This window comes from Talpa europaea (genome assembly GCF_964194135.1).
Source record: "Talpa europaea genome assembly, chromosome: X".
Classification (NCBI taxonomy): Eukaryota; Metazoa; Chordata; class Mammalia; order Eulipotyphla; family Talpidae; genus Talpa; species Talpa europaea.
Window position 1 is genome coordinate 85,638,603 of NC_140081.1, and position 16,175 is coordinate 85,654,777.

Sequence of the window (16,175 nt, forward strand, 5' to 3'; positions counted from 1 at the left end):
CCCTTTTAGAAACCTCTAACAAAGAAACAAGTACCGTAGTTGGGAAATAGTGAGGTGTATTTTGCAGTCTATGTACTTCCGACATTATCACCTGACTGGAAATGTGGTCTTTGTTGTTCCAAGTAACAGAAAGCTCAACTCATAAAAAGGAATTAATTTGCTCTTGTGGCTGAACAGTGGAGGGCGTCTCTGCTGTTCCTCATCTGTCTGACTGCCTTCTTTCTCCCTCCTGTCCTATTTTATGAGAGTCAGTAAAACTCAAACCTGTCTAAAACGAGTGAATCAATGTGCAGAGAGAACATGTTTTCCTATTGCTGGGAAAACTTTTGGCCTCCACTCCTTTCCCCCTACCCTGCAGCCTGCCCTTTCTGCCTCTAAGCCTACTCAGAAGGAGGCCGGGGGGGGGGGGGCCCAGGGCGAGCCCTCCCTACGCCACACGCACTCCCTTCCAAGGGATCATCTTTGGGATTATGTGACTTTGCATATTGAGGTGCACTCAAACGTGTGTGTCTGTGAGAGAGATACCTATAAGACAGTTCATTTCATTACCCTTGTATAAAAATTGCTGGGGCAGGCTTCATGTATATTCGAAAAGACAGGAAGATTGGAGGCGGAGGGAATCTTGCTTTGGGTAGCCTCTTTCTCCTCCTGCCTCAGTTAACCAACCTCAAGTTCATCTGGGGATATTTGTTCCCCCAACCTCATGTCTACCATAGACACCTACTTAATGAGGGTGCTGTGAGACCAGGCTGGATCTAAGGCTACATAAACAACCATCCTGGTAAGTAGCCTGGAACCCAGCACTTTCTCCCTAGGCTCATACTTTCTCCCTAGGCTCACCACTTCAAGGACCAGGCATGGTCAGCTCCTCTGAAGGTCTCCCAGACATACTTGAATCCTAAACAGAAAGAATGGAAACCTTGGTTTGTCTGCCAAATGGCTCTGGGAAGCCATCTCCCCCGTGTGATTGGTTTTGGAGAAGTAAAGGCCAGTGGTGTGAGCTTGGGCCCTTCCTTACTGCCTCCTGCTGGTGCCAAGGCAACATCCTCACCTCTGGGGATAGAAAAGAGCAGGCCCCCCAAATTCTACACACTTTTCGCTGGCTGCTGCAGAGAGTTATTTACCACAGCACTCTGCTGGAGAGAAAGTGGATAGTGTGAAATCTGAGGGAATAGGATCTCAGAAGCAACAAAAAAGAAAATATGAATTGAGACATAATTACCAATGCAGAATGCCACACTAATTTGTTTGGCTTGCCAGGAGTCCATCGTTCATTTCTTATTTTTCTGTGTGCATCTCCAGAGCTTCAATCTTTATTACTCAAGACTATTGTCTCAGCTCATCTACATGTTTATTTTCCTAGGATTTGGATTTGATTTGTCTCATGGTGGGAATAATTTTGTTATTCAGGTCTTCTGCATTTCTACTAAAAATGTGTTTTAGATGTCCAGGCAACACTGGGTAGTAAAAATGCCCTGGGCGCGGTTTATAGAGCCTTCTGGAAGACTTTTTTTTTAAAAGAAAAAAAAAGATTTATCCATTTATGCATACAAGAGCTGGGGTACAGACTGGAGGTGTGGGGAGGGTGAGAGGAACCCACCAGAGACAGAGTGGGGAGCAGAACAGGAGGACCCACTGAAATACACTGTTGAGGGAGACTTGTGCTGTGCCCTGCGGGCAGCTCCCTGGCAGGCTGGGCATCGAGCTTGTGTGAGGCAGCCAGCAGCCCCACAGCGCTGTACTTAACCCATTGCGCCTCCAGGGAGGCCCAAGAGAGGGATATTCTGGGGTAAACACTGCAAGGGGGGGTCACTCTGTTCTTGCACCAGACCCTAAGGTACCCTAAATTCTTTCCTGATAACCTCAACTCTCCTCCAACTAAGTGTGCTCTCCTTTCCCTCCCAACCATGGTAAAATTGACTTTCTACCTCCCTTGGTCCTGGGTTCTAGCTTAAGCCTTGATCCTGGGCTTTGGAAATACTAAGCAATTTGATAAATTGGGGGAATAGAAGTGGGTCTCTGGGCCTCCAATGAGATAAATCCTCCTGCGGGGAGGAAATACCAAAGCATGACAAAGTTGACTCAAGCAGGAGCCCAAATCCGCAGTAGGAAGCAGAGGGGTGAACTACAGTACAATGGCTGTTCTCTGAACCTGCCCAGCCCAGTCTCCCTGGGTGCAGGCCTGTGTCCTGTCCAGGGACCTATTTGTGTCTGGAAGGATTCTGATATCAGCAAACAGAATGAGGTCCTGCCTCCCTGTTCCTAGCACAGTCCACTGAGGTTCAAAGGCATAAACAATATATAACAGTCTGGGATGGAGCCAGGTGAGGCTGAGTTGCAGTGAAGAAGCAACGGGAGCATGTGAGAGGAAGGAGACATGGAAAGAGAATGTCGGTGGGTGAACCACACTAAGAATCAAGAGTCCAGGTCGCTGAGGATCTGGGGTGGGGGTCTGGTTCAGGGCACGCAGTCATCCTGGACATCCTGCGGATGCTCTTCAAAGGAAGGCACCATATTGATACCACTAAACAATGAGAACCCTTGGGGACTCAGGTAGTTTTTTCCTGAGCACATTTCTGACCCAAGGCTGACAGCATAGAGATAACACCTTGAGGAAGCAATTTCATGAGGGTAGATCGAGTCAGCGTTCTATGCTAGAACCAGTTGAAGCTGGGGACGTGGCTGGTCAGGCCCACCTCTGATTAAGGGAGGTAGCGGTTAGGAGTGCAGACTCTGGGACCAGCTCCCTGGGTCAGCAGCTCTCTCATGTGTCAGTCAACTGACAGAAGCAATTGAAGTCCATGTCAAGAGGCAAGATCAAGATGCCAACAACCCCGTGGCCTGGAAGGAACAAATAAAGCAGAGGACTGATTCATGTGTCTGTGGAGGCAACACTAGAGGCTCTTGGGTCTAATTAAATAGGGGAACGATTCTAGAATTCTTTCTAGGAAAGAAGTGGATATGTATGCAGTGGGGGTCTTGATGTTTGTAATTCAGCTATTGAAAGATAAAAGATCTTATTTTTAATTTACAGGCATATCACACCCTGTCATGTTGACATGCTCAGCAGAACAGTGCTGACCACAGGAGAAGGACTGCCGTGCTCGGTGGAACAGTGGAGAAGACTGTGTGGTCCAGACAAGTAACAAGGAGACCATGGGGCAGGGTGTGGGGCACCAGTGGAGCAGCAACAGTGCCTTTGGGAATGTACATGTTCGTGAGCAAAGGGAAGACCTGGTGAGAGGCCTGGAAAGATGAAACAATTGCCACTCACAGTAGCACAACTGTAGGTGAGACCTCCAGTGGCTGCCGGGAGAGCTTGAGTGGGTGGGCTTTGCAGGAAGTGAAAAATCCTGTGTGGGCAAGTCTGTGAAGGAGTCAGAGAAATTCAGGTTTCCCAGTGATTTGTGCCCTTATCTCTCTCATTAAGTTCCTGGAGGCGAGGTGCTGGTTCTCTATCTCCCCAAAGCACAAGTCTTCATCTGGATGTAGTCTGGTGCCCAGAGAGTGGCGCTGGTGAGGTTCCGTCTTCCCACATCCCAGGGGCTAGAAATGTCTGACTCATCTTTTTCCCCCAACAGCAGCCCACCCAGCGCTTATTATTTTCCCTCATTTTTCTGCTTTCATGCATTATGATTTATATACCATAAATTCGCCTATTTGAAGTGTATAGTTTGAGTTTTAATCAATTTATACAATCATAGGCCATAATTTTAGAACACTCCCGTCATGCCTTGTGCTTCTTAGAAGCGCTTTCCCCATGCTTCTTAGCAGTTGTCCTTGTTCCAATCTCCGTACCCAGGCAACCACTGATGTACTTTCCACTGTTATACTTTTATTTTTTCTAGAAGTTTCATATTAAGGAATCATATGCCATTTCCAATTTCCACTATTTTTATTTGGGACGATTCCCACTACAAATTATAAATCATGAAAGGGATTCATGTTGGTAATGAAATAGCTACAAAATGGTAATTTATGGTATTTATGTTGCATACAAAATTGATAACCAATGAACTGTGTCTTAAAAATTAGCCTGCATTTGTCAGTGCTGAATACTATTCTATTCGAAGGGTAAGTCGCATCGGGTTTACCCAGCTTGCTGATGGTGAATATTTAGTTTGTTTCTAGATTGTTTTTATAAATAATGCTTCTGTGTACATTTGCATACAAATCTTTGTGTATACAATAGTTTTCATTTATTTTGGATAGTTGCCTGAGAGAGGAATTGTGGGGCCATGTGGTAAAGGTATGGTCTTTATGGATTTGAAGTACATAAGCACTGATTAACCTCTCAGAGACTGAAAGGAAGCCCTGAGGGAATAGGACGCATGATTATGGGCACATGGCAGGTTCTAGGAAAAAAGTGAAGTGGACTGAGAAGAAAGGTAAAAGGGAATTACAGGACAAACAACATCTACTTCATAGTTTGAACTTCAGTATTCAAGAAGCCAAAACATTTTATCTGATGGAAAACTGTCTCAATCCATTATAATTGTAGAAATTCACATTGACCATGGCATTCAGTGTTAGGCATATGTGGGTGGACAAATACAGGATCAGTGCCTCTATAAAGCCACCTGAATCTGAGCATGGTCTACATGGTTGTCCACTTTTAGGGAGCACATTAAGTTAAATCATAACAAGAAATTTGCTTTTAGCAGAAAAATTCCACTTAAAAGAGTCAGTTGGAATTTCTACTCTGTTCAACCTACCATTACATCGTTTATATTTGTTCTCTATCTGGTTTTTGCAGAGGCCTTTGTGAATTGTAGTGTCACCCTGTAATATGAAATTTTACCAGTAAGGTTTTGGGGCTAGAGATTATGAGGGAGTACAAAGAACTTGGTGACAATAGGAATCACTATTATATAGATCCACATACACCCACAAGTTAAATTTTGTCCTCTTAAAATTGATCTTAGTACTAATGTACAACAAAGAACTCCGTTCTTTTTCCCAGCAAAAATTAAAAAAAAAAAAAGTTTGAGAATTCTGGTTATTCACTTTTTAGTTCTCAAGTATGCAAGCAGAATTTGTGTTTGAGCCATTGACAGAAAGTTTATCCACTTCATTTTCTCCCATTGAAAAGATCACACCTCTATTAGCCCCAGGGATTTGAGCATTGGCTCCCATGAGTTCAGCAGATCTGGCTTACCAGGAAAAGTCATGCTCTCTTGAACAACTAGATTCTTTGTATAGAAAAAATTGGGAGTGTGGACCCCAAATAGTAGCATCAGTATCACCTGGGCACTTGCTAGCCGTCCAGTGGTCAGAACCCACCCCGTCCCTATCAGATTAGAAACTCTGGAGGTGAGACCCAGCAATCTGTCTTTTCATAAGTCTTTTTTTTTAGATTTTATTTATTTATACAAGAGCTGGGGTACAGGTCAGAGGTGTGGGAGGGTGAGAGGATTCACCAGAGACAGAGCGGGGAGCAGAACGGGCAAACGAACCGAAAGCACTGCTGAGGGAAACATCAGGGGAGACAGGAGAGGTCTGCTGCGCCATGAGGGTATCTCCCCTGGCAGGCCAGGAATTGAACCATGCTGCAGAGGCTGCTCAGCCCGCTGCACCACCGGGGAGTGCCTGTCTTTTGATAAGTCTTCCTGGTGATTCTGACACAAGCCAAAATTTGACAGCCCCAGTCCTATTCAACTGATGCCTGAGAACCTTCCAGCCAAATTGGCAGCTATTTTCTAATTCCTTTCAGCACCCTGAGATTTAAGAGTGTTTGATAAGATTAACTGAATTGGACTGATCCAGGAAACCCAACTTCAGAAAATTGGTGATTTATTTGCTCAATATCCAAAACTTGCTTAGAATTAAAAGGCTACATTAGGAATGTATTTCAATGGCTTAATCTATAATCAAGTAGTTGGTTTTGAAAAAATTGGATGTTTATACTAACCAATTTTGCACTAAAAAATATAGGATTTCATCATTTTGTCTATGCTAAGTGACTTACAAGAAACAATTGACTGGACATGGTTATGTTTGTGGGTGAATTATAAAGCAAAGGAAGTAACTATCAAAGCTGATACAGTTCAATTAGCTGTCATGAATTGCTAGATAGTCTGGAAATCTCTTGTTCCTTGGTTAATATTATAGGCAGAAAACCAAAGTCCACGGTACCAAATGAGCAAATAAGACTCATTGTCAGGGACTTAGTGTTTTCAGCTCTTCTTGTCACTGATTTTTTTTTTTTATATTAACCAATTGATTGCAGTCTCTGCAGCATGAGTTCGATCCCTGGCCAGACAGGGAGGTGACCCACATGGCGCAGCAGACCTCTCCTGACTTGCCCGCTGCTCCCCTCAGCAGTGTATTTCAGTCAGTCTGCCTGTTCTGTTCCCCACTTTGTCTCTGGTGAGTCCTCTCACCCCCCGCATCTCTGGCTTGTACCCCAGCTCTTGTGTGCATAAACAAATAAATCTTTAAAAAAATATATGGACCAATTGAATTTTGGAGATCACCTTCAGGGACAATTAATTGATTTTACTTGTCACTGATTTTTAACCTTTCAGAAGCCAGAGAGAACCTGTTTCCTTGCAGCACTGCTGCTGGATACTCTTGTGAGTTTGCACGAGATACTTTCCCCCTCTGAGCCTCATTTCTGCCTCTGGAAAATTAGAAGATTTTATTTCCTCTTCTCTAAGGTCGTTTCCATCTCAGCTATTCAGGGATTCTAGAGATGCAAGAACACCTCTGCTCCAGTAGCACCCCAAAATCGCTGCTCTCTCCTGACCTCTTGCGACCAGAAAGAAGAGGGAGATAGGCGCGCTGGTGACTGCAGATTGATGAAAGCGGCCTGAGATCTTTGGAATTCTGATAACTTTGGAAATCACACGCAAGGGTTTGTTTTTTACTGAATACCTGCTGTGTGGCCATCAGCCAGGGGAGTAAATTGGGAGATATTGTTTGCTCTTTGCTAAATGAGATGCAGGAATCCTGGAGAGATTTTTTTCATCAGCTTTGGGAGAACAAGATATGAACCTTTTAGAGCTGTTTCTGTAGAGCCCATCTTAAAGAGGCAGCCCAGTGCATGAAATTACTTAAGTGTATATATTTAGAAGCTAAGGGATTGGGATCTATCCAAACTCCTCCCCCACCCCCCATCAAAAGCAGGTGTTTAGCTGAGTGATTCCTGTTATAAAGATCATTTCATAAAGGGTGGATTGTAGGTGTAGCTGAAGATGGGCTCAGATTCACCAGAAAATTAACTTAATTCATCCAATTCACATTCCCTATAGGGTGCAACCCACCTTTTTTGTCAGCATAAAGAACAATTTTGCTTTGCTCTTCCTGTGCTAGCCAAATACTTTGCTGTTTATTTTTTTTCATTGCACTTCCCAGACTAATTCTAATAGGCATATATTTACAAACAGTTTACTACACAAAGTTTCTTCTAGCTTAGGGATTATCCTTTGGATGTAATCATTTCAGAGAATATTTCTTGACAGGTTATATTATTAAATATCTTCAAATGACTGGCTAGTTCCAAACCACACTCCACCACACAGCCACACATTTAAACCATAAACATAACATTTTCTGTACTGAAGGGGTTTTCTTGCAGGTGCTGAAGTAATTGTCTTAGTTCTCTGCTTCCCTATTTAATGTAAACATGATTTACATGCCCTGCATTGCTGGAGTAACCTAAGGCTTTCCCTCATTTGCAAACAGTGATTTTCATTCTTACACCATCCTTTTGTGTCAAGACCTGGCATCAATGTTTTGTACTATTTTGTTTTGGAATCAGTAGGTTCCCTTTAACCCCATTGGAAAGAGAGAGCTACTACCCTCAGCAACATTTTAAAAAATATATATGGCATTAAAAGAGACAAGCCCCAGTAAAAACTGTTTTTTTGGGTTTTTTAGGACATTCAGAGACAAAGCAACTGGTGGTTTGCCTGGTTTTCATCTGTTAAAGGTTTTCCCGTCTTCTGCAGCACAGCCCGTGTAATAGGCACCGAGACTGGAATTACCACGTGTCAGAGCTAGGTGATAAGCCCAGGTTACCTGAATTATTCCTCCTGCAAGTGCCATCAGCCCTGTCAAAGTGTGAAGGATTTGTTGCTTCAGCGCCTCTCTGCTATTAAATTTGGAGGAGTGGATTCGAGTTTGTGCTTCAAGGGACACACATATTTTTTATCATGTAAAAGGAAATGTATTAGACCATCTTCTAGTTGCAGAGGAAGAAATGAGTTCTAGATGAAAATTTGACAAAATTACATAAAACTTTGCGGTGGGGTAGGAAAACAGGGAGATGCTAATAAACAATAAGTATTATTCAGAATATCTGGGTAGTCATAAGATTCCCCAACAGGGAAGAACAAGCAACTGCAGAGCATTTCCTGGACCCCCCTCTTTCTGCCATGGAAACGCCAATAAAACTCCTCCACCTCCCACTTTTCAGTGCCAGATCGGTAAGCATTTAGCCAAGCATGCTGGGAGACACAGAACAACTGAAGGAAAGGAGTATCTGGATGTCTTGGATTTGCTTGCCATTCTGCTCTGTTCTACCATCACGTTACCAGACTAGTAGACGTAGGCACTAGACGTGACAATCAACTCCATTTGAACTGAGCTGAAGAAACATTACAGGCATAGTCTTCAGAAGACATGTCTCAGAAACAGCCTCAGTCACCTAATCAGACTTTAATTTCAATCACAAATGACACAGAATCATCGTCAAGCCCTGCCGTTCCTAATGATACCACAAATAAAGGACGGACCGGAGACAACTCTCCAGGAATAGAAGTGCTGTGTGCCATCTACATTACTTATGCTGTGATCATTTCAGTGGGCATCCTTGGAAATGCTATTCTCATCAAAGTATTTTTCAAGACCAAGTCCATGCAAACGGTGCCAAATATTTTCATCACCAGCCTGGCTTTTGGAGATCTTTTACTTCTGCTAACTTGTGTGCCAGTGGATGCCACCCACTACCTTGCAGAAGGATGGCTGTTCGGAAGAATTGGCTGTAAGGTGCTCTCTTTTATCCGGCTCACTTCTGTTGGTGTATCAGTGTTCACGTTAACAATTCTCAGCGCTGACAGGTGGGTTTCTTTTCTCAGTAATATTTGCCAGGGTGTGAAATTAGGCTAAAAGAAAGGAAAGCTTGTACTCAGCAATCGCTCGCTACTAATTCTGCTTTTCTCACATTCTGTAGCCTGGATGTGAAATTAGAAAACCGGGAGGGCATTTTAAATTAAAGTTAGTCTAAGAATGTTAAAATTCTGGTATTAGCCTGGGAGCAAGGTTGAAATTGTGTGCTTTAGAGCTAATTTATTCTATCAGATGTGTAATTGTTTGCTTGAAAGAATACTGAATGGTGGGGTTTTTTTCCCCCTAGTTTATTAAGTAAGGCAGATTGTTGCAGGTGTAAAAGAAAAACAATTCATGCTTTATACATTAGTGCAGCCTAGTGGTGCAATATTGTCAATATTAAAACATCGGCATTGGTGTGAAATTGACCACATATGCATTTACTGTCTCCCGGACGAAATATGAAAGGATACATGCATGTAATTTATTTGAAATTCATGAAATTAATTAATGGCAGAAAAACGGAGAGGCTTTCAGTTCCCTGGTAACTCAATGTAATGTCATCACTTAATTGTATTAGTTTTCTCTATAGGCATTCAACGACCTTCTCGTTACCAGAGAAACAAATTAATCCTGGTTGACTTTTAGCACTTACAGATAGTGTGTGTGAGCACCTCTGGCAGGCAAGGTGTTTGGACTCTGTCAGATTTTTTTTCCAATCTGAGTACTTTGCTTTTCCGTGTTCATATTGTAGAATAACTGTGAAGGTATGAAAAAAAGAAAAGAAATTAAGGCTCCAAATGTTAAAAATGGTGCTTTAAAAAACCGGCAAGCAGCTTGTAAGTAATCAATTCCTGGCAATGCCAGAAGGAATAGCTACTTTAGATTCTGGAATCCAGGAGAAGAAAAAGCTTTGCCTGTATGCTTTATGGATTTTTGCTTTGACTGGTTTGATATTCTGTTTGAGAGCAGATTCACTGAAAGGCTATAGATTTTAAGGTGGATTTGTCATAATAAGGAGGCATTTTTGCTGTGGCTCGGGGCTTCTGATTTCACCCTTGACTTACCCTAAATCTACCTACAGATTGGCTTGGGCAACAAATTAGCACTTAGGAACAGGGAAGAAATTAACCCTTTCCTCTTTACTGCATACATTCACTGAAGTCTTTTTTAGGAAGGTTAATAACTGCTCACACAAGAAGAAAGGAAAATCAGGTTAAACCTCAGTCATTTATACAAAAAGGAAGTCTTTTAGAACACTTAAGGTAATACACATGGAGTGAATTGCTCTCAATCACACACAAAATCATGCTGGAGACTATTCTAAATGGAGGATCTACACATGAAACTGTAAAATTGCAAACCCAGAGTATCTCATTTTAGTGACTCAGGGGAAAGGCGATTAGCATAAATAAAAAATCCTAGTATGTATTATGTGTATTTGAAACTATAACCTATTCCACTTGGTTAATGTGGACTTGATTATACACATGGACTCGTAACCTAAGCATAGGAGGTGGAACTGAATGACCACGAAGGTCACTTCTGAATCTGCCATTTGGTATTTGTTTTGACCTTTGCCTATGATTATGTGTTTCTAGGTACAAGGCAGTTGTGAAGCCACTGGAGCGACAGCCCTCCAATGCCATCCTGAAGACCTGTGCCAAAGCTGGCGGTGTCTGGATCGGGTCTATGATTATTGCTCTGCCAGAGGCTATATTTTCAAATGTGTACACTTTTCTAGATCCCAACAAAAATATGACATTTGAAGCCTGTGCCTCTTACCCTGTTTCCGAGAGGCTCCTGCAAGAGATACACTCTCTGCTGTGCTTCTTAGTGTTCTACATTATTCCTCTCACTATTATCTCTGTCTATTATTCTCTGATTGCTAAGACACTTTACAAAAGCACCTTGAACATGCCTACTGAAGAACAAAGCCATGCCCGCAAGCAGGTATGTGTTCACCAGAATTAGTGCAAGAATTTGGATGAGAAATTTCTACTTTGGCCCTTGTGGGCAATAAATAAATAGTAGTTAGAGTATGTTAGTTATGTTCCTGGGCTCTGGAGTCTTTCAGACCCAGGATTTAATATCTCCTCAATCACGTACTAGCTAAGCCTGATTCCTAATCTGTAAAATGAAGACATGTGAAATCTCTAGCATAGTTCCTGGCACACAGCAAACATTCAAGAAAGGGTAGGACTATTATTAGGGAGGGGACTGCTAAAGTTTGGGGGCAATCAAAAGTACTCACCCCATGGAATAGTGTAACAGAATGATAGGGTTTCACAGAGAGCTACACAGACCTGGCAGGAAGCCATAGGTTATTCAGTGCAAACTACATACACATGGTTGAGCAAACTGAGGTCTCAGGGGATAAGGTGCCAGTGCAAGAGAACACAGTGACTCATAGAAGCTTGATTAAGACCTTTGCAAAAGCCAGGTGTCCTCTCCTTACTGAATATGAACAGAATAAAAAGGTTGCTGAAACATTGTTCCATTTGATTAAAACAACACCAGGATTTTGGTCATTTTGGGGTGGGGAGAAATGATTCTATTTCCCTGTAAGTCAGTACCTGGACAATTCAGGGACTTTTGGGGAGCTAAAGTTGCATATCAAATACCCATGCTATCTTTGCTTGGTCTGTGATCACAAGGTCTTCCGTTAACCTGGCTTACTTCTCTTATAGCTAGGTAGGCAGGATTATTTCCCTATATGAAGAATGGCACTTTGGTTTTTATTTCTTTGACTATGTGGTGAGAATTACTGTACATTAAAAACCATTTTGGTACCAACTTGAGAATTTTCTTAAACCCAGAAGAATATTCCAACTTGGTTTCTGCTGAGGACGAAAACTGAAAGCAGTATTGGATGGCATCTACTTTTTCATAAAATTAAAATTTTGAGAATTCTGCAGCCCTTCTTGAGATCATCGGACACCTCCTGGTAAATTCCAGGAGGCGGGAGTCTCTGGATGACACCAAGGCCATGGATTAGGATCAGGAACTTGCTGTGTTCTGTCCACAGCCACAGGCTACCCCCCTCCCAGCCTGTTCAGTTATCCCCCAACACTCAAAGGGACACCAGCCTCTTAGCTGTAAATTTCTCTGTGACTCTAGAGAGCGGTTTTTAAAATCCCTGCCAGCAGAATGATTTTTTTTTTTGCTGTTTTTTTTTTTCTCTCTCCTCCCCCTTCCTCCACCTGCAGATTGAATCCCGGAAGAGAATTGCCAAAACGGTCTTGGTGCTGGTGGCTCTGTTTGCGCTCTGCTGGCTTCCGAATCACCTCCTGTATCTCTACCGCTCCTTCACGTATCAAGCCTACGTAGACTCCTCTGCTGTTCATTTCATGGTCACCATTTTCTCTCGGGTTCTTGCTTTCAGCAATTCCTGTGTAAATCCCTTTGCTCTTTACTGGCTGAGCAAAACCTTCCAGCAGCATTTTAAAGCTCAGTTATTCTGTTGCAAGGCAGAGGTGTCTAATCCTCCTGCTGCTGATACCCCTCTTAACAACCTGGCCGTCATGGGCAGGGTCCCTGGCGCTGGGAGCTCGCAGGTGGCTGAGCTCAGCGTGAGCTTGTTCGCTGGGTGCAATGTGAGGCAGGAAGAGGACAGAGTTTAGCTTTTCGGTTAAAAGTGGGATTCTCCCTCCCGGTGTGTGTGTCTGACTTTGAGCTGTGCATAAGTGTATGATGTCAGAAGTTTTGTTGTTTGTGAATTGTGTTGAAATCTTAGGAGTGGAGGAGTCTTAGAAGTAAAAGACAAACCATGATTCTGTTCAATGTACAAACGTGAATGTTACTGGGCAGTCTCAATAAAATGAAGCTTCAGGGCGCTGTGGAGAGACATGTCGTTTATGTCAGTGGGTCCAAACAGGTGGCTGAGTAGGAGGGAAAGTGAAGTAAACAAGAAGACGCTTGAAATCTGATTTGTTTCCACCACTTCTCTGGTGCTTCTAATTTCTCATATACTCCTGTGATTTGCCTGAAACTGTATCTGCGTTTATTGTGTGGTGTAAATCTAGAGATTATGTTTTTCATATGAAAAGGGGATCAAAGAGAGAGAAAACATTTCTGCAGTTTTCTTGAAAAATAAAGTCTTAAAAAATAAACCTTCACAGAATGACTGTCCCTTTCCACTCATCGCTAATCCATTATAACAAAAGCTGTGCAATTGGCACGAAAATGTTTTAAGGACAGAGAGTATAAAGTATTGAGTAAGGATCCGGGCTAGGGTGCTTGCCTTACTGGGTCAACCCTTACTGGCTTAATGTCGTTCTACTTACAACTGTCTTTGATAATCGGACAAAGTTATCTTTGACAAATATTGTGATGAACATGTCTTATTTGCAGGCAGAATAAGTGGTCACGTTTACGGTATCATTTGAGGGCCCCAGGGAAGTTACCCTTGCTGAAAAATCTGCCAGCCCACTAGTGTCTGAACTTCTTCCTTGAAGGAAATTCCTATCTTTGTGGTCAGCAGTGCCCTCTTCCTGAAGAATGCAGAAATACCACATGAAATCCTTGTCACCTGAGTATGCTCCCGTAGATCACCCCCCGGCTTGGCTTCATTGAACCCAGTGGTGCCTAAGTCCTGTAAGAGTCTCACCTAACTCATCTCTGCCCTTGGAAATCAGATGGAAGGTTCTGATTTTCTATCCTCTGCTTCTACTTGCTAACGCCATAAGCTTGTTAATCGGTGTTGTTCCAAACAATTGTTGTCAATCGATGTGTCAGATTTAGATTTGTGGTCTCAGAAAATGTTTTATTGGAGCAAATTAAAGCCTATGTTTGGTACTATAGATAAATCTGTATTTTCAAAAACTTGATTTTGGTTGCGCTTTTGGTAGTTTTGAGCTTTCTTTAAATGGCTTATGTAGTTGTGAACTTTTGCTAATGATGTGACTCAAAAAGGGGATATACACACACACACACACACACACACACACACTCACACAAATACTAGGCTTTACACTGTAAAAGTGGTTTACTTACCGTGGGGGTGCAGATATTGTACTAGTATTGCTTTAATTGGACATTGTAACAAGTGGGGGGTGGGTGGGGCACGGAAAACAAATAAAAAGAAATAAAATATTAAATGACTTTGTGTAACTTTGTATTCTGAAAACAATACTCTGACAGAATATAACTGAGAATCCATTTTAATTCCACAATCTAAGTTCAAGTCACAAAACTCCAAAATGTTTTTTTACTATGTTCCTCACTCTAGGTAAAAAATTATCATTTAGAAATAAATGATAAAATTACCAGATTCCAAAAGCCACGAGAACCCTTTAGCAGCTGCTAAAACTAGAGCTCAAAGAACTTTCATTTTCTTCATTCTCAGTCACCCCTACGTGACTTAGGGAGCTGAGCTCACATAATACCCAAAATGGTTTTATAGGGAATTGGGATTCAATGTCCAGGCTTTGATTGTTTTCCCCAGGGCTGGTCTCTTGAACACATTATCCTTTTCAGAGCAAAGCTTACAGTCAGGTCCCAACTCCACGATGTCTTTCGTACTGTCTATTGTAATAGGTGGCAGAAAAGTTACTACGGAGGATTTCCTTTCTTGGGAGATGGTCCTAAATGGGCAGGGAGGTGGGACACATACAACGCAAATTTCACATTCCCAGTTTTGCACGGGATTGGCCCTCATCCAAGACTCAGAATAGTGGGTTGTAATAATAGACTACAGAGCAGGAAAACACAGTCACAAGCAGGGAGAATCAAAATATCCAGTGGGTAAGTCTTACCAGTGAAGCTGCAAGAGCTACAAGACAGTTACTCCTGGCACATGTGCTAAAGGTAGCCAATCTGGGTTTTGAGAATTTCTGCAGTTTGAACCATTTTAGCTCAGAGAACCATACATTTTTTTGTCAGTAGTTACTTTTCCTTCCACTCAGTGTTGAGGTGACAGGAAATTGGGACACAGAGAGCTTGAGTGGAATAGTTTTTTAAACTCTACTTTGCAATTAAAATTAGTTTGGGGGTACAATCAAGTAAAATCACTGCCCAAAATAACAATATGTTAAAATATGGAACAATAACTGGTGGAGCAAGGGGGGGGGGGGAGGGAGGGGTTCAAGCTTTAAAACATTAGGAATATGAACCAGAAGTTCTTAGTAGAAACAAAAATAAAAATGACCTTAGCATATACTTTTGCTTGGAATTAATTTTTTAAAAACCTAGTAAGGTATAGTTCAGTCCTGAGAGAGTTCCTAGGCCAGGAAGGTGACCTCTGGCTAAGTGCTCTCCATTTTTGCATAGATAGATACATATCTATCCCTGAAGGCCACAGTCGACTAGGCTCAAAGTACAGCACAAACCACCCCTTCCAGAGATCAAGGAGAAAAGATGAAGAAAGTTCAAAGAGAAGCTTCTGTCTGGGTTCTGTAACTGGTTCCTCTTCTTGGGTCGAGCAGCCCCTTACCTGGTCCATCTACATTAGGGCCCAGAATTTCAGGAGCTACCCACTATCTTTATATAGCTACCCACAATCTTTGTTGCCCCATACCGTCAGTTTTTCTGGTGACTTGCAAAAAACCTTGAAAAAGGTAGGTTCCAAAGGCAGAGATGCTTCCAGACTACCTGTTATTAGGTAGTTCATTCTGTGAACACTCAGGGAGACAACAACAGGAATCAGGTCTCGGTGGCAACATTGGCGTTATTTAAACCGCTCAGGTCTCACAGCTCAGTGGCATGACACTAGGGGTACATGGGTGCTTAGCTTCCAACTTCACAGTTCCACCGTCACAGTGAGTGACTCAGTGAGCCTCCGCAGATGCTTGGGCTCCTCTTAGCATGGGGAACTTCTCCACAGCAAGCCTCTGCTCTGTTTATTACCTTTCCCGTGCAGGCCTCCCTACTTCTATGCTATTCTGACCAGGTCGGCTGTTGCCCTCTCACACTCCCTAGGAGAGGCTCTTATTATTGGTTCAGTGAGTGACATTCATTTTAGAACGCTGGGCTTGTACTTCCCTTGTGGTGCAGTGGGTTGAGCACAGCGCTGTGAAGCTGTCCGCAGCCTCTGCAGTGCGGGTTCTATTTCCAGCCAGCCAGGAAGATTCCCACATGGCGTGGCAGACCTCTCCACTCTCGCCCACTGCTCCCCACAGCTATGC

The 16,175-nt window shown here is 42.7% G+C and overlaps 1 protein-coding gene across 1 annotated transcript; it reads left to right on the plus strand.

Annotated features, from left to right (window-relative positions):
* Positions 1-8,625: 8,625 nt before the first annotated feature.
* Positions 8,626-12,674, plus strand: BRS3 (bombesin receptor subtype 3; the record flags this gene model as incomplete). Its single annotated transcript, XM_084258853.1, has 3 exons — positions 8,626-9,062; positions 10,653-11,004; positions 12,261-12,674. 3 exons carry the CDS (start codon positions 8,626-8,628, stop codon positions 12,672-12,674), a joined length of 1,203 nt encoding a protein of 400 aa, XP_084114979.1.
* Positions 12,675-16,175: the final 3,501 nt, after the last annotated feature.